Source organism: Acanthochromis polyacanthus, chromosome 9, assembly GCF_021347895.1.
Source record: "Acanthochromis polyacanthus isolate Apoly-LR-REF ecotype Palm Island chromosome 9, KAUST_Apoly_ChrSc, whole genome shotgun sequence".
NCBI lineage: Eukaryota > Metazoa > Chordata > Actinopteri > Pomacentridae > Acanthochromis > Acanthochromis polyacanthus.
In genome coordinates, this window is record NC_067121.1 from 12,269,194 (window position 1) to 12,296,174 (window position 26,981).

Sequence of the window (26,981 nt, forward strand, 5' to 3'; positions counted from 1 at the left end):
GTGACTGCCTGACATAAAGCATTGTCAGCTCACATACTGGGCAGTGAGTTTGTATTTGACTGAAATCTTTGCATTTTCCTGCTATTTCTGATCATTTTATATACAAAAATGTCCAAAAAACATGAGTAAATGAAAATCTAATCAACAAAACTGAGTTAAAAGTTAAATTTCTACTTTTTTTTCTTCAATTCCTATCATTTTGGAGCTGCTTAATTTTTCTTTGGATGACGCGAAAAACATTCCAGGATACAGGAAATATCCTGGGCGGCTTCAAGGCTTGTACTAATTAATTGCCATGATGTAGTGTGTTTTTATGGACAGACATATTCAACTAAATGAGGTGACTGACATTTACAGACTCATTACTGAAACCTAATAAACCCCGGAATGAAAATTAGGTAAAAAGGCTTTTTAGGATCAGATCAGAGAAGACTAATTTCCAGGACATTGCTAGTAGTAGTTCAAAATAAAAATACCTGAAATTGTTGTTTGGATATTTGTAAGACATCTGGAGGGATTATTTTCTGATAAATGTCTTGTTACTTGCCTGTTGTTGTTATTTGCCTTCATTTGGTGTCTTTATTAGTGGTGCAACGGGTCATCATTGATCCGTGATCCGTTTGGATCGACGTCGTCGGTTCGGCACACATGACCCACGGATCGATTTCTGGAAAAAAAAGAAAGAAAAAAAAGTTGTACTCCGTCCGCACGCCGCTTGTGGCGAGCGGAGAAAGGAAGAGAGCAGACATGGCGAGTAGGGCTGGCCCGAATAGTGGTTTCTGGCCTCCGAATATTCGGGCCCTATTAAAGACGAATATCTGGGGGGGGGGGACACCACCCAGAGACCCCAAGAAGTGGGCCGAAGGCGAAGGGAAGAGACGAGCTTTTTTTTTTTTTTTTAAATCAATTTTATTTGCAATTTTACACAAAAATACAACAAAGAGGAAAATGCCAGGGATATTCTACTTTACGTCACACAAGAGGGGGAGATAAAGTGAAAAATTAAATGACACTCAAAGAAACAAAACAATTAGGAGGAGCTAGGTTTAAGTATGAATTTTTTAAGGAGGGAAGAGACGAGCTCCGAATATTTTCGACATATGTGTATATGACGAAAAATGATCCGATCCGTGACTCTTGATCCGAGGACCGATCCGATCCGTGAGTTTAGTGATCCGTTGCACCACTAGTCTTTATCATTTACTTTGTGAGTAGAAGATGCTTAAATTCATTCATGAAAATGTCTGCCTGTTTCAAGATATTAGATATAGCTGAAATCAGTTGAATTTAATACATAGGGTGAATTCAAGCCACTTTATATGCGGAAAACCTCTCTCTTACTGCCTTTAAACATTTCCATGCAAGTTTCAGGTTAGATACCACCACACGGCTAATTGGAAAATCATGAGATCTGAGATTGAATGTGACAGAGTGTCTGTAAAGTTATAAAGCGTCGGTTTATGGCCTGCTGACGCTGATATTTGCTTCTTGTCTGGCTTCGGTCCAACAGAAACACTCTTAACTGAACCTACCACAGCCTCGTGTGTGTATGTTTGTGTGGTTTTCTTTCAGTTGGCTGTTTGGGGAAAAGGCTGTTACCTGAAGTTTATGATTTTAATGATGATGTATTGCCTCCTCGATATTTCTGTCTGCAACATCACTCAGTTCTAATGTGAAAAATGTGACTTTATTACATGTTAGCTCCGCGCCAGTGCAGTTTAAAGGTGCAGAAGAGGGGGTTGGATGTGATTTGCAAAGAAGGTTAAATAATCTGATGGTTTCATTTTTTCTTGTCAGCATCAGAAATATATTCAGTTTGAGTTTATTATGGCCTTAAAGAGTAAATGCTGTCCCTGTTTGAACTGTTCTGCTGTGTGTTATATGCAACATTGTGTCCATTTTCTCAATTCTGTTCCCATATGTGAACTACATCTGTTTTTGATTTAGTGTGATCATAATGTAGGTGATGGACAACAACATCTGCAGTAATCCAAGTTCAGCTACAACTACTGTGAAGGTTCACCAGTTAAACTGATGCAATATATTTTAAAGTTACACTCTTCTCCTGGCAAAAACTTCAGTAAGCAGTTCAAATTCATGAGAAATGGAGTCAGTGCTACCTTATTTGACAGAAATCGATACATTTTGCTGCTATTTCTGACCATTCAATGATCGAAAAATATCTTTTCTTCTTAGGTAAATGAACCCAAATACATATGTACATATATTCTTTTTTTTCATTTTGGTGTTAATGACTTTGCCTTTTGCCCTGAACAGCCTTTACTGTTGACCTTTACAAGTTTTACTGTTCAAGGATTTAACCAAGGTTCAAGGTTTTAAGGCACCAATAACCATCTCAGGATTTTTACGGGTTCCCTGGAAAGTGTTTGTGTTTGTTTGGAATTTGCTGTCATTTCTGACCATTCGGTAGTCAAAAATATCTGTTATTCTTGGTTAAATGAAATCCCAATGAACATAATTGGTCAAAATACACATGTTCTCTATTTTTTTATCATTTTAGTACTAATAATATTCCCTTTGCCCTTGTGAAAACCCGATCGCAGATCACCAGAAACTATCTTAGGACTTTTTCAGTTTCCCTGGACAGTGTTTCTGTGAGTTTGGAAGTCTGTATTACCTTAACTTACAGAAATCTATGCATTTTTGTACAATTTATAGCCATTTAATAGTGAAAAATGTCTATTATTCTTGGGTAATAAACCCCAACTAACATAACTGGTCAAAAATATATATGTGCATATATTGTGTGGTTGTTTTTTTTTTTAGCATTTTGGTGGTAGTAACTTTCCTTTTGCCCTGGCTAAAACCTGTTTGAGGTCATCAAGTCATCTTAAGATTTTTTTCCCCTGGACAGTGTCTCTATTTGTTTGAAACTTTGGAACTTCAGAATAAACACTTTATTTGTCCAACTGCTGAACCTTCATGTTGGCTCAGTAGAAGACGTTTTTAGACAGAACCAGGATTGTAGATGCTGAAACCCATCACCTTTATTAAAGGCACATTAGTAATGGACCAGTGTTAGTGCCCAGTATGTACAGAAGCAGCCAGTATGAGGCCAGTTTACTCAGTTTAAAGTACCTGACGTCTGACTGGGTAGAGCTGTGTTCGACTGCTTCTGTAAATGTCCAGAGCGGCAATTTGATAACCACTTTACCTCAGGAAGGTGAGAGAGTATCCTGGATTTTAACTTCTCTCTTTAGCTCTCTTTCTTAAGTTGTTAAAATGACTATTTGTGGCACCATCCATGCAACAAAATGCAACATATGGGCCTTTGAAAAATATAAAGTCATCCGTTAACCTCAAGGCTTTTTAAAAAAAAATCTCACCTGAAAACATCCCCAAATTCAGTCAGTAACAGCTTCACAACTTCATTCATTCATTCATTCATTCATTCATTCATTCATTCATTCAATCTTTATTGACACTTGGAGTGCATTGAGATGTGGAAATCTCATTTACAATGTAACTGAGGAAGTAAAAAAAAAAGTACTGTATGCACATAAATAAAATACAAGGCAAAGTTAGTAAAATGATAAAAACATTTATTAGAAGACCTCTGGGCGAGCATTTCAAGATGGCGACCTAAATCAAAACTCTCCTGGTCAACTTATTTAGACAACTCCACCAAAACATGAGTGTTGTACTTACAAGATACCAAAATTACTTGGAATGAGTGGTTAGAAACAAGAAATCTGTTTCAGAAAAAAGCAAAGACAGTGAGGCCAAAGAAAAAACCGAGAACAAACCAGTGTGAGGAACATAGAGTGTGAAGCAGAGGAGGGGGGGCATTACCACAGCTAAATCCATTCAAAACCAAGGCAGAGATATACAAAGCCTGAAAAGGGATCTTGAGCGGGACCTAACTGACTTTAAAAATGACATCAGAAATGATATTAAACAATAATTCAACAGTTTCAAGACGGAGATAAACCAAAAACTACAAAATGTTATTGGCGATGTTCGTAACCATGGTGTGTGGCTAACTGAAACAGAGCAGCATGTGGAGGAAATAGAGTCTGCTAATACCGAGCTAAAGGACACCCTGCGTCATTCACTCAAACAGCAAAGACTCCTCCAGGCCAAGGTAATGGTCCTCGAAGGAAAATCACACACGCCATAATAACATTTGCATATATGGCATTATGTAAGGCACAGAGGGAAACTCAATGCTAACATTCAGTTATAACTTCCTGAAGACAGGGCTGGGGCTCAACAGAAACGCTGACTTACAAATTCAGTGGGCACACTGGTCAATCGACCCTAAACCTCAGGATGACACCGAATCGCGATCTATTCGGGTGAACTTGATATGACATATGACATTCAAGACAAAATACTGAAAATGGCTTGGGCAAAGAAAATCACCTGTGAGGGAAAATTGGTGGCATTTGCACACAACTTTCCTACTGAAGTGAACAAAAAATTCAGAGAATACAAAGACAAAGAAAATCCTTAAGGAGAAATGGATACGTTTCCAGGCACCATACCCTGCCATGATGACAATTCACTGGGAAAATGGTCCAAACCTCGACAACTGTGCTACAGAAGCAGTTGAAGACATGAGGAAGAGAGGACACACCCTGGACCTGCTGCAAACGTATGACTCCAGATGGGAGCAGAAGCTAACGCAAGGTACACACTGGAGTAGGAAGGATCGGGACCGCACCAACCAAGTCCGAGAGAGGCTTTCCAATGAAGTATGAGCATCATTAACGGGAATTATCAAGTATATATTATTGGTCAAATTTCACATACTACAAAAAAAGATGCTACAACTGCTAACATACCCACATAAGTAAATGCAGGTTTACATGTGTGCATACAAACCATCGAACTCACCACTTTCCATTTATTTTTGAATTTTTTCACTCCCACCTTTTCCCAGAATCTACAATGTAAGGACAATGACCCATTTGACCAGGAAGAGTCTAAGGGACTGTTGGGCTTAAGGAAAAGAGACTTTGCATTGCAACAAGGGAGCCCCTATTTTATGTAGGACTGACTCTCCACCAGTATATTAAAAGGTATTGTGAAGTTGACAGGTCAGTGTAAGACCCTGAGGTTGGAAGTCCTCAGGGTGCACATGCCTGCACATGCAGATTTGTCTGTTATGATGAGGTTCAGTAACTTTAAAGTACCCCTTTGGAACATGAATGGCTTCAATTTCCCCATTAATAGAAGCAGAGCAATGTCAAAAATGAGAAAAAAATCAAAGAGGAGTTGAAATTTTATTCCATCCATCCATCCATCCATCCATCCATCCATCCATCCATCCATCCCCTCTCTTCCGCTTATCCATGGCCAGGTCGCGGAGACAGCAGGTGAAGCACATTGTTCCAGATGTCCCTCCCCTGAGCAATTCTCTCCAGCTCTTCCTGGGGGATACCTCGGTGTTCCCAGGTCACATGAGATATGTAGTCCCTCCAGTGGGTTCTGGGTCTTGTTATGGACAATCTATGACTAGCACAGAAGTCTGATAACAAAACACCACTCGAGTTCAGATCAGGCAGGCTGTTTCTTTCAGTCACCCCCCTCCAGGTTTCTCTATCGTTGCCCACATGAGCGTTGAAATCCCCCAGGAGAACAATGGAGTCCCCGGGCAGTACCCCTTCCAGGACACCACCCAGAGACTCCAAGAAAGTCGAATACTCTGAACTGCTGTTCATTGCATAAGCACAGACAAAAGTCAGAATTTCCCCCTCGGCAACAGAAAGTCGCAGAGAGGCGACCCTCTCGTTCTCCAGGGAGAACTTCAACAAAGCTGGGGACTCGTGAGTATCCCACACTGCCCGGCACCTCTCACCCTGGGCAACTCCGGAAAAGGAGAGAGTCCAACCCTTCTCCAGGATATTGGTTCTTGAATCCTTGCAATGCGTGGAGGTGAGCCCAACTATATCTAGCCGGTATCACTCCACCTCCCGCACCAGTTCAGGTTCCTTCCCTGCCAGTGAAGTGACGTTCTACATCCCCAGAGATAGTCTACGTTATCAGGTGGTGGTGCATGCAAGCACCCGCTCTTGCCTACTGCCCGATGAGCATAGCACCCGACCCCAGTTTCCTGCCCTGCAGGTGGTGGGCCTGTTGGGTGGTGACCCAGTGCATCTTCTTTGGGCTGTGCCCGACCGAGCCCCTCGGGATCAAAAGACTCGGCCACCAGACGCTCTGATGAGTTCCCCTCCAAGGCCTGGTTCCAGGCGAAGGCCCCAGTACCCCTAACTCAGACGAGGTAGCAGCTTCACCTTGCTGTGCTTTCATAGGGGTCTTCTGAATCCATCTTAGTCTGGCCTCTCTCCCAGGACTAATTTGCCTTGGGAGACCCTACCAGGCCTAATGCCCTAGACCAGGGGTCGGCAACCTTTAACACTCAAAGAGCCATTTTGACCCGTTTCCCAACGAAAAGAAAACACTGGGAGCCGCAAAATCCTTTTGACATTTAAAATGAAGACAACACTGCATATATCACTTTTTTACCCCTATGCCCTTGTTAATCAGTCGTGATTAATTAATTACAAAGCCTCTAATTAGATAGATTCATTTTTTTGTGTCCTTCCACTAATATTTATCTTACTTGGTTAATGTCATTTTTGCTCCTGGACCTCATATGTTACATAATGTTAGCTGGAAATCAATATTTTGCGAATGTCTATTTAACTTGTAAAATGTATTTATCTTAAGCTAATAACTTTTCTCCGGTAAGTCGCTGCCCTATTTTCCAAGACGACACTCCTCTGACTCTCTGACCTGCTGCCTGGACATCCAGCGGTGTTCTTGCGAGTAACGTGTATTACCCTATCATGAGTATTTCTGACTCAAAGAAAAGACGTGTCTTTCTTGGAGTTGAGCTTTAATACACAGGCTTGCCATTCTTGAGTACAAAACGATGTGAAACTACAGGCGTTGCTTCTCCAGGAGTAAAACAAAAAAAGGCACGAAACATGTGGGAATCGGAAGCTCCGTGTTGTTTCTCTGCATCAATTTGCGAGAGCGCAAATTGATGTCACAGGGGAAAACCCCAGCAACACATCCGGTGGAGTGACACGGCAAAATAAGAGCGGTAATTTCACAATAAAACTATATTAAAATGCATTGAAACACGACTGAAAGGCAGAACAATTTATTTTCCAAAGTTACAGGGAGCCACAACAGAGGGCTGAAAGAGCCGCATGCGGCTCCGGAGCCGCGGGTTGCCGACCCCTGCCCTAGACAACATAGCTCACAGGATCGCAGAGACACTCAAATCCCTTCACCACAATAAGGTGGCGTTTCGACAGGGGGTAATTATTTGATAATTCTGTTAATTTTGAACTACTTAAGGAGATCAGGGATAGTGAGGGCAGATATGTACTGGTGCAAGGCAAGATAGAAAACAATCTGACTACCCTTTTTGTGTATATCTACCTCCACAAAGTGATCAAAAAATTATGAAAAGAGTACTTGAACTGATTTCCACAGAATCACAAGGCACATTAATATGTGCAGGAGATTTTAATACAATGGTAAATGGGATACATCTAATCGTAAGAGAAATATGTTCCTCTAACTAAATAGCATAGAAGGGGTTTGAATGAAATGGGCTTGCTTGACATTTGGACAAAATTACATCCCTCTGACAAACACTATACTTTTTATTCTGCTCTACATCGAGTATCCTCAAGAATAGATTTTTATGTTTCAATATGATAGGTACAGGGCTTTAGAATGTGATATAGAAACTAGAGACATTTCAGATCATTCACCACTGTAAAAGTACATTAGACAGTAGACCAAAGAACATGATCTGGAGATTCAATACAAGCTAGCTCAACAATAAAACAGTTAGAAATGAAAAAAAATGTGAAATTAAGGACCTTTCTTGATCTTAATGACAATGGGGAAGTGAATCCAAGTACATTATGGGATACTTTAAAAGCTGTGATCAGGGGTAAATTAATATCTCCTCGTAAAGCATTCAAGACAGCAAAAGAAAGTAGGCTTAAACAGCTTGAAATCAACCTAAAAGAATTGGAAAAACAACACAGTGAGAATTTGGACTCCCAAATACTGATTAAAATGAAAGCAATTAGGAATCAGATTTTGGACATTTATTAGGAAGAATCAGAGAAAAAAATCCAAATTTCTAAAACAATCATGGGCCCTAAAGCTACAAAACTTTTACCTACGAAAAAAACTAAAATAAAAAAACAGATCTCACAATCAGTATACAAAATTTTAGACCCTAAATCAGGGGTCTGTTTCACAAACTGGTTTGGGAAAACTCTGAGTCCCTTAACCCTGAAATGAGGGAAACTGAGTTTTCTGTTTCAAAAAGGGAGGTAACTCAAACCAGAGAAAGAGGGGTAACTCTAGCCTGTTTCACAAGGAGAGGTAACTTTAGCTCTCGGTCAGTTACCATAGTAAGAGAGTCTATGAACCTAACCTGATTGGGACCAGGTTTCTGTCAGTAAACCTCAAGTTTCTCTCTTTCTCCGCCCCCTTTCAGCCACCCACGCTATTTGAATTCCTCATTCATTCAGTCAGTCAGCAGGTGAGTTTTGGAGTATCCTAGCTCTACCGTGTGTCCAAATGGCATGTCCTTTCATTAACGATTCAGTGGATGAAGGAGCAGCATTACTGTGCAGAGAATTAAATACTCATCGAGAGATTGTTATCAGACTGCACATAGATGTTCTCACATTTCCGGACAGTTATCTTCTTGAGCGGTACCGTTTCACGTCACAGTCCATAATTTACATACACAACCTAATCCATCCTTACATTTGCAACATTACCAACCGCAGTCATGCTCTCGCATCCCATCAGATATTGTGTGTTGTGCTGTGGTTCTTTGCAAATGGAAGTTTTTTGTATAGTGACGGAGATGCAGAGCACTTAAGTAAGGCAACTGTATGTAGGTAGGGTGGTCAGAAAAGTGTACCTGACTCTGAAACGGCTTTTACCCATCTTTGTTGTTTTCCCTGGACATAAACCTGTCAGAGCCACCAAGGAGGAGTTCCACAGGATTGCAAGTGAATGATGCAGAGATCTCTTCAATTATTTTTAAATCATATTCTGTTGATGGCATTGTGCTGCAACCTCAGACTAGGATAAGTCATTTTAATTTCTTTTAGGATTTCTTCGGGAGTGTTTTTATATTTTTCTTATGTTTGTTGTTTCTTTAGCTGTTGTTCCTTCTTATGAAAAAATACTAATAAAATCTAAGATTTAAAAAAAACATTCATTAGAATAGTTACAAAGGGTTTAAAAAACAGATTTATGAACTACAACAAGAACAGGCGGAAATAAAAAGAGATGAAATTGAAAATCAAATGATCGAAATGAGTCTAGCTTTAGATTTTTCTGCATGTTATTCCAGGTTGCAGAAGCATAGTATGTACAAATAGATCTCTCAAGTTTAGTAAACAGCTGTGAAATGCAGTTTAATTCAGTTATTTCAGCATATTTGACAAAACATACATTAAAAGACAGTAATGCGGTGATTTAAGGGGTTAAAAACCATCAAAATCCTTAAAAATAAATAAACCTGGTGTCTGTCACACCTCAGAGAGTAAACACCATCCTATTGCAGCATACAGCTCAAAGTGATAAGTATCTGTTGTAGTAAATCATAATGCAGAATGATGAATAGTGTCATGTACAAACTATGGCAATAATCCAATATTGATAAAAAGTAGCCCCAGTAAATGGTTTTCTACAGTTCAGTGGTTAATGTTATTTATTCTTGTAAAGGAAACTGATTTTTTGGCATAATTTAGTCCCGAGCTGTGCAACTGTGAGGCCAAAATGAACAACTTGGTTTTATTGGGTAAGAGACACTTTGGAGAACTTTGTAATAAAATAAGATTTTATTATCTTTTCACCAGATGAGAGCTTGACTGGAAGAACTCCATCAAAAATTGATAATTTTACTTCTGCCTAATAAAGACTTTAGAGAGTAAATATCAGCCTTTTAATAATGAGCTCAGTGACATTGACGTTATTAAACTGATATAAAAATCGACCAAATGTGACACAACAGATATAAATGACACCAACGCTGAAGATATTTTAACAATATGATCTTCAGTGAGTGTGCCACACTTAAAAAACATATAAAAATGCAGTTAATTGTGTTTTATTAACAGATGCAGCCTGGTCCGAGTACAGGAACCTCCAGAGGGGAAAGAGTTGCTCTTAAGTTCAAGTGGTGATTTTCTAAATGTGGGCTTTAATAATTTTCCAAAGCTTCTAAAAATGCATTTCCACTTTGTCATTATGAGTGGAGATTGATGTGCATAAATAGCAATTTTATGCTTTTAAAAACAGAATCTGCACACAATGTAGTGTCCAGTCCTGAACTAATATTTCCATAAGAAACCATAAAAGAGTTTTACCATTTTAAATTCTCTTTATTGAGGGAAATATTGAATTACAAAAATGAAATAATGACTCCCTCATGTAAAATCCTATTCCTTTCTTTGTCAGTTTGAGGGCTGCTCTAAGGCATTTTCCCGTCTGGAGAACCTGAAGATCCACCTGAGGAGCCATACAGGAGAGAAACCCTACATCTGTCAGCATTCTGGCTGCCTCAAGGCCTTCAGCAACTCCAGCGACCGTGCAAAACACCAGCGAACACATGTGGACACGGTCAGTGAATGCATCGTCATGTAGAAAACATCTAAATGTAGGGCAGATTCACACATGTACAAACCTCTGATTTAATTTTATTTACGTCTTTATCAGGTAGTATTATTACACACACCAGCACCTAGATTTATGCCTCTACAAAATAAACACCTTTGCTTTTCCATAACTGGAGGCCAATGAGTAACTGATGTATACACCTGATGAATTTCAACTAATTTTGTGTGGATTTTTGTGTTCAGAAAGCTAACTAAACTCTACTCAGATGTGTTTGAAACAGAGATGAGAACAAATGTGAACATACAACATCTAAACTCAACTTATTAGAAACACCTGTGACGTTTGCCAACAACTTTGCCATGAATATTACTTAGAGCTTCTGCATTTTTAGTTTTTTCTCTCATAAAAACTAAAGTGACAAAAATGGGAAGTATTAGGGTCAAAGTGGGCAGTGATTAATATTATTCATTGCAGATTCATAAAAAAAATGGAATATTCAAATATGTAGAACACTTGCAACACTGATGCAGTCCACAAAAACAAAAACAAAAAAAAGTAGAAGCTTCATAAAAATTAACCTCTTGTAGTAGATTGCCTTTGATTTCACAGGAAACAAAGTGGCCGGTGAATGTAAGTGAATGTAAACAGAAACTGCAGCATTCACTCACCAACACTACCACTCAAAAGTTTGGGGTCATTTAGAAATGTCCTTATTTTTGAAAGAAAAGCATTTTTTTCAATGAGGATAGCATTAAATTAATCAGAAATACAGTCTAGACATTGCTAATGTGGTAAATGATTACTGTAAACAGCTGATTTTTAATGGAATATCTACATGGGGTACAGAGGAACATTTCCAGCGACCATCACTCCTGTGTTTTAATGCTGCATTGAGTTAGCTAATTGCGTTGAAAGGCTAATTGATGATTAGAAAACCCTTGCACAATTATGTTAGCACATGAATAAAAATGTGAATTTTCATGGAAAACATGAAATTGTGTGGGTGACCCCAAAGCTTAGAACTAGGGATGTGCGGACTAGTCGTTTAATCGTTTAACCGCCGACTCATTTATTAAACGTTTAGTATTTTACTAGTCGGTTAAACGCTAGTGTGCCCACCCCACTCCGACCGGGTGCCGCCATGCAGCTCTACGCTCGGCCGTGCGCTGCACACTCGTCCCGTCTGGGCTACCTGGTTGATCCTGCCAGTAGCATATGCTTGTCTCTTTTTTCAACCCCCGCTATCCCCCTCATTATTAGCGGTGTTTTGACCACTCCAGCTACATCCACCACGTCCCTTCCTGCCACCCCGAAGCAAAGCATCGGCTCCAGTATGTGCTGCTCGTGGACTGTCATGGCGCACCGACCCGCTGCCGTTACGCACAGACACAGCGGCACTTTCTGTCTCAGTGGACGACTGAACATCTTCATCAGAGGGTGAATATTCCTCTTCAGAATATGAGTAAGCCATTACTTGACAAAGTACTTTGTCAGCGTTGACCAGACCTCTCGGTATGGTGAGTTTTCTCACTCTAAAATGTGCCATCTTGCGCTCTGATACGCTCCGACGGCGAGTCTCATCTCCTTGGTTTTCAAACTCTGTAAATTCCAAAACTTTGAATGAAAACACCCCTACAACTGATGCTCAGATTGAAGTTCCAGATGTCCGCCATCTGCTGGTGTACAGTACATGAGGCACACGAGGCAGTATATTTGAAGCTATGGCTTGTTATGTTCACCAATGTTGCTTGTCGCAATATTGTGACTTTGGCACTTAAAGGGTTAAATTGCAAGTTTTCCAAACCAACTAGTCGCCAATAAAATTAGCGACTAGTTGGTTCGGAAATTAGTCGAAATTCCCATCCCTACTTAGAACAGCAGTGTATATTAAACACAAAGGATTATTCTGGCTTTATGTGAAGTGAAACTCCACACAAAAGCTAATTTTAAAACCCCTTTTAAAAAAGTAAAGTCATATATAAGAAATTATTATAATTAATTAAAGCTGCGAGCAGCGATGGACGGGTCCTTGCATCCACGCTGGTCGGCGAATCCATGCACGTCCACCAGGTGGCACTGTGACTGAGAGTGTGTGCCGGCCTCTGAATCACATCTGGACCAGAATTTAATCACACGTAAAATTTCAGCCAGATTGGAGCATGTTCAGACTAGTTATACAGCATTTCCTGCCCATCCACCACCAGGTGGCGCTGCAACTCAGAGTGTATTTCAAACAGTGGATGTGATGAGGGTTGGACTCTGATCACTCATGTAAAGTTTCAGGCTGATTTGACCATGTAGAGTCCAGTTATACAGCATTTACTGTCCATCCAACAGGTGTCGCTGCAACTGAGAGTGTCTGTTGGCCTGTAGCTGTGATCAGGATTGGATTGTGATCACACATGGAAAGTTTGAGGCAGATTGGAGCATGCAGAGGAGAGTTATACAGCAGTTGATGTTTCTTGGCGAAGCATCAAAACTCTAATGGTCGCCATGGCCACGCCATTTGGCTTCTGGTTAAACTTTTGATAACTTTTCATCACCAAGTCCTGCTGTGTGGACTGACAAAATTTCAGGTCTCCTGGAATTATCCCCTAGGAGGTATTAACTCTCAAAAATGAGAAAAATCATAAAAATTCTCACAATTAATCCAAGATGGCCGACTTCCTGTTGGGTTTAGGAAATGGCTCCAAGAGGCTTTTTTGTGCGTCCTGATGTGCTCTATAAGCCTCCCAAATTTCATGGATGTAGGTGAAACGTGCTGGGGGGGCTGTTTGTTAAAAATACTGTAGGGGGCGCTATAGCATGTGCAGTGCCGAGATGCATACGGTGTTGTTCCTTGGGTCGATGGTGATGTGTGTGGTAATTTTAGTGAGCATTGGAGTATTCCTAACCTGTCAAACAGCACTTTGTTTTGCATGGCGATATTTGGTTGCTACGGCAACAGCGTTGCATGAAATGTCACACCCTTGACAGTGTGGGATTGTCAAGAGGTGAAGACTCGACTGACCAATTTCCAGCATGATATCACCACGTTTGGGGCCATTGTACCTGAAAATATAAGGCCTTAAACTTACTATTACCAACAGGTGGCGCTATGACTTTTTCAGAATTTATGAGTGTGGATGTGTTCAGACTAGACCTGGTGTCCATCATGTGAAGTTTGGGCCAGATAGGATCTTGTTCAGCTGAGATATGAATCGTTAAATTGTCATGGCGAATCATCGAAATTGGTTTGGCCGCCACAGACACGCCCTTTGATGACAAGTCACCATTTTCACTGGGATGCATCATCAATGTGTTCAGCCTGTTGTCACCGCATTTGAAGTGAATATGATCAACCGGGTAATAATAGGGCATGAAAGTGTAAAAGATGTCTATTTCCTGAAACCACAAGGTGGCGCTATGACTGTCAATGAATATCCCTATGTGGATGACATCAGGACAGGACTGTCATCATACATGTAAAGTTTCAGGCAGATTGGAACATGTTGAGAAGAATTAGACACCACTTCCTGTTTCATGGCGAAGGATCAGTTTTTTGAGGCTCCGCCATGGCCACACCTTTTGGCTTCTGGTTGAGTTTTTGATAACTTTTCATCAGAAAGGTCTGGTGCATGTACTGGCCAAATTTCAGTTCTCTCAGACTTACCCCCTAGGAGCTATTAATTTTGACAAATGTACAGCAAATTCAAGATGACCGACTTCCTGTTGAGTTTAGGGTGTGGCTGTGATTGACTTTTTGGTGTGTCCTGATGTGGTGCATATGCCCACCAAATATTGTAGCTGTAAATGAAACTTTGTGGCAGTTGGCCTAATGACCACTTTTTCAATTTTGCAGGTGGCGCTATAGAGCCATTTTGCCACACACATGCGCAACTCCCATAAAATATCAAATTTTTCGCCAGTCCTGATGTGCACGCCAAATTTCACGTGTTTTGGGATATGATAAGGCCCCCAAAAAGGCAATTCATTTGCTGGGAGAAATTAATTTTGACAATTTACAGCAAATTCAAGATGGCCCTTGCACCGCCTGTCCTTCGCACCCTCGGTGCTAGGGTCCTTGGCACCGCTGGTGCCTTGGACAGTCGGTGCCCTTGCACCGCCTGTCCTTCGCACCCTCGGTGCTCGGACCCTAATAATAAACCCTAGGGTTTCAATAGGGTCCTTGGCACCGCTGGTGCCTTGGACAGTCGGTGCCCTTGCACCGCCTGTCCTTCGCACCCTCGGTGCTCGGACCCTAAAAATAATAATAATAAACCCTAGGGTTTCAATAGGGTCCTTGGCACCGCTGGTGCCTTGGACAGTCGGTGCCCTTGCACCGCCTGTCCTTCGCACCCTCGGTGCTCGGACCCTAATAATAAACTCTAGGGTTTCAATAGGGTCCTAGGCACCGCTGGTGCCTTGGACAGTCGGTGCCCTTGCACCGCCTGTCCTTCGCACCCTCGGTGCTCGGACCCTAATTATCAACTATATTATTATTCCACCAAGGAACGTGGCAGAGTTGTGTGACGATCAGCGTAGCCTACGTTTGTGTGTGAATCTGGCTGTCTATGTGCAACATTGCTCAAAAACGGACTAATGGCTTTGGATAAAATTTTTAGGGAAGGTCAGAAATGATGCAAGGACCAACTGATTAGATTTTGGCAGTGATGTGGCTTATCGTCTGGATCCATGAATTTGTTAAAGATTTATGTATCATTAGGAGATGGCATCACTGTGACTATGACAACAAGTGAACGCTGTGTCAGCTGCCTGATGGCAATCACATGATTCCGATCCTATTACAAATCCACTGCTGCGGACTTATCAGGAGTTATCTGTTGGAAATGATACAAGCATCAACTGATTAAATTACGGGGGTGTTTCCAAGTCCCATCAATTACCGCCGCCTGCTACATATTTAGGTCACGCAATTCGGTATCCGTACATAAAATACACATGCATAATACTCGCCTGTGCTCAGCATGAGGTCATTTTGTTATATTAAATTTTTTTTTAAAGTTTCAGCTGTCAGAAATGATATAACAGCAGCCTTGGCATAGTACTGCACTGTCTGAGTGCTTATCTAGTTAAATTAATTAAAAGTCAGCCATATTTAAGAAGAACGTGATGACAGAACATAGCATTGCTCTGCAGTGATGTATGATGTGTGGGGAGGGTTTATGAAGCCTTAAAACATATATCAACAACAAAAACACTCAGAGAGTGCAGTACTCTACCAAGACTGTTCATTCCCTCATCTTGTGCTGAACACAGGCATGTGTTATGCCTGTGCATGTTGTGTACGGATACCGAATCGCCTGAACTAAATATGTGGCGGCGGGAATTGATGGAACTTGGAAACACCCCCACAATTTAATCAATTGTTCCTTGCATCATTTCTGATAAGTCGGCAACAGTGGATGTGCAGTAGGACCGCAATCGTGATCAGCAGGCAACTGACACAACATTCACTTGTTGTCATAGTTACAGTGGTACTGTGCCTGGCCGCTATATCCTGCAATGGGAAATCCTCAAGAAATCTGTGAATCCAGACAATAAGCCATGTCACTAACAAAATCTAATCAGTTGGTCCTTGCATTATTTCTGACCTTCCCTGAAAATTTAATCCAAATCCGTTGGTCCGTTTTTGAGCAATGTTGCACATGGACAGCTGGATTCGCAGACAAATGTAGGCTACACTGATCGTCACACAACTCCACCAGATAACTCCTTGGAGGAGTAATAGTAAAGTATTGGAACATTAGATTTGTGTATGATTGTGTTAATTTGCTTTTACTTTATTTTGTTTATTATTTTGGTGTTTATTTATGTTGTGCCTTATTTAGTTGATTATTTGGTCATATATTTTATTGTTTTGTGTTTTTTTGTTGCCCTGCTTGGCGTCCGTGTTGTTGGGTGTAGTGTGTGTAGGAGTAGCACCTCTGTATTTTTGTCAGCCGCACATAATGTCTAACAAAATGTGGACATGGTACTTTGGTCTCCCACCGCTACACAACTCTCACTTATGGCTCCAAGAAGCTGGTAATGCACACCAGCGGCCACACCACGGGACCTCGCCTCGGCTGGCGTGCCAAACTAAGTGAGGGTAACGGACATCTCTGGACTGAGATGTTTGTAATAAGAAGATGTCACCCTTTAAGTGCATGAAGACTGGAGTGGCTGAAGAAGCGGACGAACCAAAGAGTTAGATGGTCAACGGTTTGGATGGCACAACAGCAAGATGGGTAACACATCCAGGGCACACTCCTGACAGTAATGGACTAGTGGCCAGTTACCTCAGAAAGGATTGGGGCCCTACTGAGTATGATCCCATAGTTAGATATGATTGATGCTTCATAATAGGAATGGTGATGGTATAGGAGATATCACTGGGCCCCCTGCGGTGATCTCTTCTTCAAGTGACAGGGAAGAAACACCTACCCTTATGAATAGAACTTCTGATAATGATGATTCTAGCTTAAATCCAACAGGAAGGTTCGACTCTGACAACAGAAGTTTGAAAATGAGGAAAAAAGTGTTTAAAATAGGAACATGGAATGTAAGAACCTTATTCAAATCAGGCAAAATGGACAACCTTACTAAAGAAATGGATTCAATGAAATTAGATATTCTTGGAGTATGTGAAAACAGATGGACTGACAGGAAAGATCACAGATAAAGATAAAATCATGGTATATTCAGGTGGACAGAAACATCAGTATGGAGTACGTATACTCATGAAGAAAGAAATTGCAAATGCCATGATAGGATTCTGGCCTGTATCAGAAAGACTGATAATGGTACAATTGAATGGGAAACCGTTCGATGTAAACATTCAGATCTATGCACCAACACAAGACCATACAGAAAATGAAATTAAAGAGTTCTATGACAACTTACAAAAACTTATGAAATATACAAAATCAGGAGAAGTTAATATTATAATGAGTGACCTAAATGCCAAAGTAGGAAAAGGTGCAGAACACCCAGTGGTAGGAAACTATGTCCTTGGCACAAGAAATGATAGAGGTTCAAAGCTAATTGAATTCTGCAAAGGAAACAACCTAGTAATCATGAACACAATGTTCAAACATCATCCAAAGAACATATACACACGGAAAAGTCCAGGAGATGTGTGCCGTAATCAGATAGATTACATCATGATTAATGACATTCAGGAATAGTGTAAAAAAATTGAAAACACACCCAGGTGCTGACATTGACTCAGATCATAACCCAGTTGTTATGACTCTGAAGTTAAAATTGAAAACAAGGCAAAAACCAAGAGTCCATGAGCAGTACAATATGAACATGCTGAGAGAAGAAAACATCAGAAATCAATTCAACTTAGAAATAAAAAATATGTTCTCCATACTTGCAACTGATGACTGTATACAAACTGACACCCTGGAAGAAAGTTGGCAGAATATGAAAGACAGTTTTATGAATGCCACAAAGAATGTTCTCCCAAAGAAAGAGAAAAAAGCAAAACAAAGTTGGATGACAGATGAAATTTTAAATCTCATGGAAGAAAGAAAATCAGTCAAACACAGAGATCCCAAGAAATATGAAGTCTTGAGAACTGACACAGAATGCAAGAATGCAAAAGAGACTTGGTGGAATAAGAAATGTGAAGATATAGAGCTACTAGAGGCCAGGAATCAACATAAAGAAATGCATGACAAAATCAAAGAAGTGACTGGAAAACAAAAGACAGACAAAGGAAGTGAGTGTATCAAAGATAAAAATCGCAATATGCTATTTAATGAAAATGAAATCAAAAATAGGTGGGAAGAATATGTGACTGAACTGTATGGTGATGCAAGAAATGACAACCTAGAATTGCCTTCAAATGAAGATGGTGAAGATCTGCTGGTGGATGAGGTAAAGAAGGCAATAAATGACCTAAAATCAGGCAAGGCAGCAGGATTGGACAACATTAACACCAAGATTTTAAAATCATTGGATGAAGAAAACATTAACCATGTCACTCAATTTTGCAATATAGTATACAAAACTGGTACTTTTCCAGGTGACATAAATGACTCCATATTCATAAGACTTCCTAAGAAACCAAAGGCCACAGAATTTTCTGAATATTGAACAATAAGTCTTATGAGCCATATACTGAAAATCATATTGCGCATAATACTAAACAGGAACAAGAATATCATAGAAAGTGAAATAAATGAAACTCAAAGTGGTTTTATAAATGGCAAGGGAACAAGAGAAGGCATCTTCAACTTAAGAACTATCATTGAAAGATGCAATGATGTAAACAAAGATGTCTATGCCTGTTTCATAGACTATCAAAAGGCATTTGACAGAGTCAATCATGAAAAGCTAATTGAATGTCTGGTCAACATCGGAATGAGAGGAAGAGCTATAGCATTCATCAAGAGTCTATATTGGAATCAAAGAGCTTTCATCGGGATGGAGAATGGTTACTCAAATGAAATAAACATCAAAAGAGGGGTGAGTATTGTCTCCCTGTCTCTTTAACTTATACACAGAAGTTATTTTCAGAAGTATAGAATATATTGATGGGATCAGCATTGGAGGTCATAACATCAATAACTTGAGGTACGCTGACGCTACAGTCCTGCTGGCAGAGAATGAAGAACAACTGAAAGAGATTCTGACAAAAGTAAATGAAGCAGGGAAACAGTTTGGTATGAAAATGAATGCCAAAAAGACAAAATCAATGGTAATATCAAAGACCTGCCCATCACCAAGAATTCATATGTCTATTGATGGAGAACCTATAGATCAAGTGGATACATTCATATACCTAGGACAACAGATAACTGAAGATGGAAAGAATGATCATGAAAATATAAGGAGGATCTCAATAGCAAGGGGTGTGTTTAACAAAATGAGAATCACTGTGACAAATAAATATCTAGGACTAACAACCAGAAAGAGAATTTTGAAGTGCTATGTATGGTCAACCATGTTATATGGATGTGAAACCTGGACCATTACAAATAACATCATGAAAAGAATTATTGCCTTTGAGATGTGGACATATAGAAGAATGCTGAAAATATCCTGGACAGATAAAATCACAAATGAAGAAGTCTTAAAGCTCGTGTCCGGCGTTTGAATCGCAGCGTCTCCCAAAACACTGTTGGTCCCTCCCTCTGATTTCGCCCCTTTATTTGTGCACGCGCGCAGTACCTGACAGGAGTGCCCGGAGTGCTGCAGCATCTTGCCTGTTTTGCTGTTTTCCACTCCTCTACATTTAGTACATTTAGTAAATAATAAAGGAATTACTTTAGAATTCTGTATTGAGTCTAACTTTTCCTAATACCAAAATAACATGAATCTGCTAGGACGAACGAGTAAAGTTTCAATATGTCATTACACTCGTGTATCCCTCTCGATGACGTTGTTTATCAAACTTAGTGCATTTACGCGTGTATATGTGTTACATTGTTTATTTATTTCTATCTAGAGTTCAGAATTGCATGACTCCTCTGACGAAGAGTATGTCCCAGACGCCCCAACATCTTCCTCCAGAGGTCGGGCATCTAAACGAAGCCGTCAGGCGGGCTATGGAGGCCGTGGTCGGGGAGCGACGCGAGCACCCCGAGCCAAAAAACGTCCTGCAATCTCTTGGCCTGACAAGCCGTGGGATTGGTAACTTTTCTGGAAGTTGCTGAGCCCTGATGCTCTCTCCTCCACAAGCAAAACAAATGTGCGCGTGGTTGCGTAGTGCGTAGCTCGCCCACCTCTGCATGGGCTTGCTTGCTGTGCGCGTAACCGTTGATTGACAGCATGACAAAGCTGAAGCTCGAACTTGATTGGTCGGCAGCGACCGGCGCTTTTTGGAATAACATGGGGGTCTATGAGAGGAAGGCGGAGCTCATGAATAAATTTTTATATCGCGTGATACTAACATTATATTATAGTATCGAACTAGACTAACACATTTAAGCTTTGTTAAACAATGATACATAATTGAAAACAAACGGAAACTCCGGACACGAGCTTTAAACAACATAAAAAAATAAGAGTACACAATTAGAGCATATATTAAGACTCAGAAAACTCAGGTACTTTGGTCATCTCATAAGAAAAAATAACATATCAAGAATATTATTAGAGGGATGAATAGATGGAAGAAGGCAAAGAGGACGACCAGGAGCAATGTGGACAGACAATATAAAGAAGTGGACAGAAATGCAGTACAGTGAGGCAGTAAGAACAGCCGAAGATAGAAGTACGTGGAGAACTACCATGTCCTCCAACCCTGTAAAGGATGGAACATGAAGAAGAAGAAGAAGCTTGGCATCCCAAATTTTGATGAACACAGTGGCCCCAACTTAATATTTTAGGAGCGCAAGCAGAAAATTTAGGGGCACACACTGAAATCGACTTGCAATGTAAATATTCACATTTCCTCTTATTTTCACTGTATTACTGATACATACTTCAACAATGAATGCAAAAATATAATGTTTTCAATTCACATTCTATTGCGCAGCAGTTGGCACACCATACGATCTTCCCGCACGGCAACGCTGCATCTGAAAATCACATGGATGGCAGGCAGTCACTAGTGGGCCACAACTAGGGCTGGACCTGAATATCTGAATATCCCAATATTCGGTCGTGACTGTGGTATCCAAATATATATTTTGAGATCCGAATATTTGCACCCCGCCCCACCACTGGGACAATGTCGTGCGATTGGAATTCGTCTCGTCAATCGTTTCATGACGTTGGACGGTATGATATGCATTGATCCTAATATTTGTCTCAGCTTGGTTAAGCTCGGCCCATCCCCCCGTTGGACTTTGCGAAACGAAACGAATACTCGAGTATTTGTCATTAATTGAGGCTGAATATCTGGAGCCCAGAAACCTCTATTCGGGCCAGCCCTAGCCACAACATTATCACGTGACAGCGCCCGAGCAACAGTGGGCCACTACATGGTCACGTGACCAAGCTTTCAGCATGACGGTCTGGCAGATGCATCATAGTGGCTCAGCCGCAAACTTTCTCTTTTATTTTGAAAGCACTTCAACAAAAAGTATTTCCGAAAGCATTTGAGGCGAGAAATAAGCTGTGCAGTAGCTGAATCTGTCCTTGATTTAGGTCACTGATGGGTCATTTAGACGTTTGAGGACAGTTTCACAATGCGTGAGATCTCCACACGCCGCATCGAATTTGCATAAAATCCACTTTATGCAAATGAGCTCCGGGTAAACACACCGAATCACAGCTGGAAACACACCGCAACCGGACCAGCATGCAACATGTGGTGCGTTTCCAGCTGCGATTCGGTGTGTTTACCTGGAGCGGGTCGCAGTTCATTTGCATAAAGTAGACTGGACTCAGTGGTCATTTGCCCCCCCCCGCTCTCACACACATGGCCTGCCTTCTTCTTCGTCTCCTTTCTTCTTCTTTTGGAATTAATGTAGATTGACAAACCAGCTCGTTTGAGCTTTACTGTCAACTACTGGGATGAAGTGTGGAGCAGACGTTTGTCAGGAACAAAAACATATTCATTAAAAATAATTTTAAAAATCTGCAAGTTTACTGGTCGCATATGCGCGAGTAGATGAAAAATTTACTTGTACTGTCTCAAATTTTAGTCGCAAAATGCAACCATTTAGTCGCAGTCTGGAGCCCTGGATATGAGAATAAAAATGCAAGATAATTGTAGCCTGCCTGACCCACAGCCCTGGGGACAGATCAGTCTGTCACGGATCTGTGGCGGTTAGAGCCCAAGCAGCAGGCAAACAGGCAGGCAGGTGGATTACAAGGGTTTTAATAACACAAACTCAACATAAACACTCCATATGGAAGGGACAGGGATAAACAGAACGGGGGACTAAACCAAACTAAAGGCGACGGACCTGGTGGCCGTGGTGGGGGACTAATTAAACTAAACGGAGGAGAGGTGACTCACACAGTGTCCAGGGGTTCGGGAGACGAGGTGGGGGGCAAAGCTGAGGGAGCCGGTGGCGGGGGTGTAGCGAAGACTGAGGAGGAGACGGACCAGGAGCAGACGGAGGAGGGGTGCAGAGCGGACGAGGGATGCTGGGGTGAGGAGGTGGGAGACGGAGCAGGCAAGGTAATCCATAAGGAAGCGGAGTCCAGGTAGCGACGAGCGTGTGGCGGTGTGGGGCATGTAATGATCCATCAACGGAGCTGCGTGGAGAGCCAGGCTTTATTTGCCGCTGATTGCAGATCGCGCTCAGCTGCGCTCTTCCGCAGCTGCTTCTGATGAGGCAGCGAACAGAGCAGGAGAGGGAGGGGCCATGACAGAGTCATTCAATTTTTAAGGGTTACAATATGGTCGCTACTTCGCAGACGTTCGTACGCATCATTTTCTGCCTTATTTAGAACACTGTAATAAACTTACCACTTGACTGACATCTCTAGTGTACAATTAGGAAATTGTTTTGAATAAGTATACAGTTTCAGTATTCTTACTTTTAAACAATAAAAAATCTTACCTTTACCACTCTGTTACAGTGGCCATATTTTGAATGTCATCTTATTCAGTTATATATCATTTGAAAGCAAAAAACTTCCTGATTCAAAATATGTTAACCATTTTCAGATACCAAAACCAATGTAGCCGCAAGGCGACACAAGCCAGTGTCTTATTGTGCCGGTCCCAAGCCCGGATAAATACAGAGGGTTGTGTCAGGAAGCGCATCCGACCTAAAACTTTGGCCAAATCAAAAATGCGAATCAAATGTGTGACTTCCATACCGGATCGGTCAAGGCCCGGGTTAACAATGACCGCCATCGGTGCTGTCGACCTACAGGGTGCTGGTGGAAAATGGACGACTGTTGTTTGAAGAAGGAGGGGAGGAAGGTGTGTTTGTATGAAGAGAGAGAAGAGGAACACCAAGAGTCTAGGACTGAGAGTAGGGACTTTGAATGTTGGAACTATGACAGGAAAAGGTAGAGAGCTGGTTGACATGATGCAGAGGAGGAAGGTGGACATACTGTGTGTCCAGGAGACCAGGTGGAAAGGTAGTAAAGCTAGAAGTTTAGGAGCAGGGTTCAAGTTGTTCTATCACTGTGTAGATAAGAAGAGAAATGGAGTAGGAGTTATCTTGAAGGAGGAGTTTGTTAGGAATGTCCTGGAGGTAAAAAGAGTGTCAGATCGAGTGATGAGCCTGAAGCTAGAAGTTGAAGGTATGATGTTCAATGTTGTTAGTGGGTATGCTCCACAGGTAGGATGTGAGTTGGAGGAGAAGGAGAAATTGTGGTTGGACCTTGATGAAGTGATGCAGAGCATCCCTAGAAGTGAGAGAGTTGTCATTGGTGCAGACTTTAATGGACATGTTGGTGCAGGAAACAGAGATGATGAGGAGGTCATGGGCAGGTTTGGTATCCAGGAGAGGAACACAGAAGGACAGATGGTGGTTGACTTTGCGCAAAACTTTAATTCTGATAGAATTAATTCTGAATTAATAATTCCGAATTAAAAACGTCATGTAAACGTGGCCAATCACAGCTTGACAGCGGCGTCTGATGCTAATGAGCCTCATGATGTTGTTCTGAGGCAATGCGTTCCACTCCTCCACAAGTGCTACACGCAGTTATGCCAGGTCACATGGGGGGTGGGGTACGAGCATCCAGTCGCTGCTTCAGCTGGTCCCAGACGTGCTCTGTGGGGTTCAGGTGAGGGGACATTGCTGGCCATACCATATGAGACACTCCAACTTCCTGAAGTCGAGCTGTGACAATTCTGGCACCATGTGGTGGAGCATAATCATCCATGAACAGAAAGTTGGGGGTATGCTGGTGGAATTGGGGGATGATGATGGGTTCTATGATGTCTCTAAGGTAAGAACATGCAGTGACTGAGCCATCTACAATCACCAAATTTGTTTTGTGCTGATTGGTGATGCCTACCCAGACTGTTGCACCTTCTCCACCAAAGCCAACCCTGGGGACCATGTTGATCTCGGCGTATCGCTCACCTTGCCTTCTCCAGCAACGCTGATGACCATCATTTCTGTGCAAGGTGACCCGACACTCATCAGTGAACAGGACGGTAGACCACTGCTGCATTGTCCAGGTCACATGGTCTTGTGCCCACTGCAAACGGTCACGGCAGTGTCTTGGTGTCAGTGGAGTCACCTGCAACGGTCATCTGGCATTCAAGCCAAAGCGGTGGAGTCGGTTGCGAATGGTTTGTCTGGAAACCCTAGTACCCCTCACTTCTCGTAAACAGGCCTGCAGCTGTGTGGCAGTTGTATAATGGTGTCTGAGTGCATAGGTCCTTAGGTACTGGCCATCATTCCGGTCCGTCACTCGTGGGGCTCCACTCCTGGGTCTGTCACCAACACTGCCAGTAGTTCTTTGTCTTGCTGCAAGTCTGCTGATGACACTTTGAGACACACCAAGTTCACGAGCAACATCTGACTGCCTGCTACTGACCTGAAGGCGCGCTATGGCCAGGTGGCGCTGCTCAGAGACGTCGTGTGTTCATGACTGCTTGAATGATGAATTGGGAATGATTTATTGACAATAACAGCTTCTTATACCCCAGAATGTTGAAATTGATGCCACATTGAAAAGGGTTGTGTCACAGTTTGGTGTAACTTTTGGAACCCAAGGTGAGAATTCACAGACATGAACACAGGTAGATGATCAAAAAACTCCTTTATTTCAATATTATAACCGAAGGGCTGCCACATAGGCCAAAAACTCACGGGTGGGAAGAGGGAGGAGGAGAGGGCAGCTGGCTCAGGGGCTCGGCAGTGTGAGAGGCACACGTCGGCACTGGTGGCGAGAGTCCAATCCGGGATTCGGCAACTGGGGCAGGACTAGTCGGTGCTGTCCGTGGGTGGAGGGGCACGTCCTTTGTAGAGGCCTGTGCGGGTCCAATACCTCTATCGGAAGGTTCCACAGGAGGGGGCCGGCAGCTCTGTCCTTCAGTCCTGTAGGCCGACTCTAAACAACTCTCAGTCACTCTAGCTCCCAGTTTCTGTGCTCTGCGCCAACAGTGCTCTCTAACAACCCGTTCTCACGGGGATTCGTGAAACTGTCACGTAAGTTTTAGTTTCGGTTTCATGCGCACCAACACGATTTCGTCATGTTTTTCGTGCCGCTCACCACGAAATGTTTTTCGCTGTGGTAATCACATCTGAAAGTGGTTTATACCGGCGGATTCATGACGATCTAAGCTGTCCATCGGCGTATACTGCTTGTGTGATCGCGTTTGCGGCCGCCGGCCGCCGGACATTCTTGAAATTCCTATGCAAATTGGTAAGTGTACCACCAGCTTATGGTTAGGTTATGGTTAGGTTATGGTTAGGGTTATGGTTAGGGTTATGTTTAGGGACGATGTCATGCAAAATATAGCGTTGGATTCGCCACGGTTTTACATTAAAAATATAATATACACATTCTTTTGAAATACATTCTGAGTGGCACGAAAAGTCCGCCGTTTAAAATACATTGGTGCGCATTTCGTGGTGAGCGGCACGAAAAACATGACGAAATCGTGTTGGTGCACACGAAACCGAAACTAAAACTTACGTGACAGTTTCACGAATCCCCGTGAGATCGGGCTGTCTCTAACTGATGATGTCAACAGTACGATCTCACCCCCAAGGTTGTGTGGGCCCTGCTTTTAACCAGCTGGTGATGATGCGTCTCAGGTGGGTGATCCTAGCAGGTGCTCCCCCTCTGTGCTGATCAACAGCCAGGGAGAGAGACAGAAGCCGATGAGCCAGCCCGAAGAGGATGGGTGGGGCAGACACCGCTGTCCATGACAGGTTGTCTTTTTGTATTTTTGGCATTGGCCTCAATATGTAAGGCGCACTGTACATCGGGAAACACAACATGAGGTTTGTCTAGCACCATAATACAATTGCCTCCTTATTTCCAAAATCACTGAAATGAAACAAACACCTTATGTATGAAATCCACTGGGAATTTCACAATATTCCTAACTTATTGTGAGTAGTGTACTTTCAGAGATTTAAAAAAAAAATGTCCATCATCTTTCAACTCAACCATAATCAGAGATGATTTGAGCTATTTGTCCAATATTGCAGACTGTGAATTGAATGACATAAAGAGAAGCAACAGTTTCAATTTCAGGCTTTTGTCTTTGCAAGTTTCTGAGATTTTGTCATTTCAAACATGCAGGGAAACTTTAATGTGCGAAAAAAAATGTGCTGAAAATTAGTAGATGTCCAGTTATAGTTCTTGTTTTTAAAAATCTGTTTTAAATATCAAGCTGAAACTCCCCAAAAATATCCATATTTTTATGCTCTAAAAATTTAAGGCACATCAAAAATGGTCAAGCAGAAAATGTTGTGAAAATCTGGCGATTTCAGATAGAGTACTTGTTGAATATGACACCCTGC

General features: G+C 41.8%; 1 protein-coding gene across 1 annotated transcript in view; it reads left to right on the plus strand.

Annotated features, from left to right (window-relative positions):
* LOC110967259 (zinc finger protein GLIS1-like) overlaps window positions 1-26,981 on the plus strand; it is a 101,249-nt gene that overhangs the window by 44,423 nt on the left and 29,845 nt on the right. Inside the window, exon 3 of the mRNA XM_022216810.2 lies at window positions 10,483-10,644. Within this exon, the coding sequence (XP_022072502.1) occupies window positions 10,483-10,644 (162 nt within the window). The remainder of the gene's footprint in view (window positions 1-10,482; window positions 10,645-26,981) is intronic.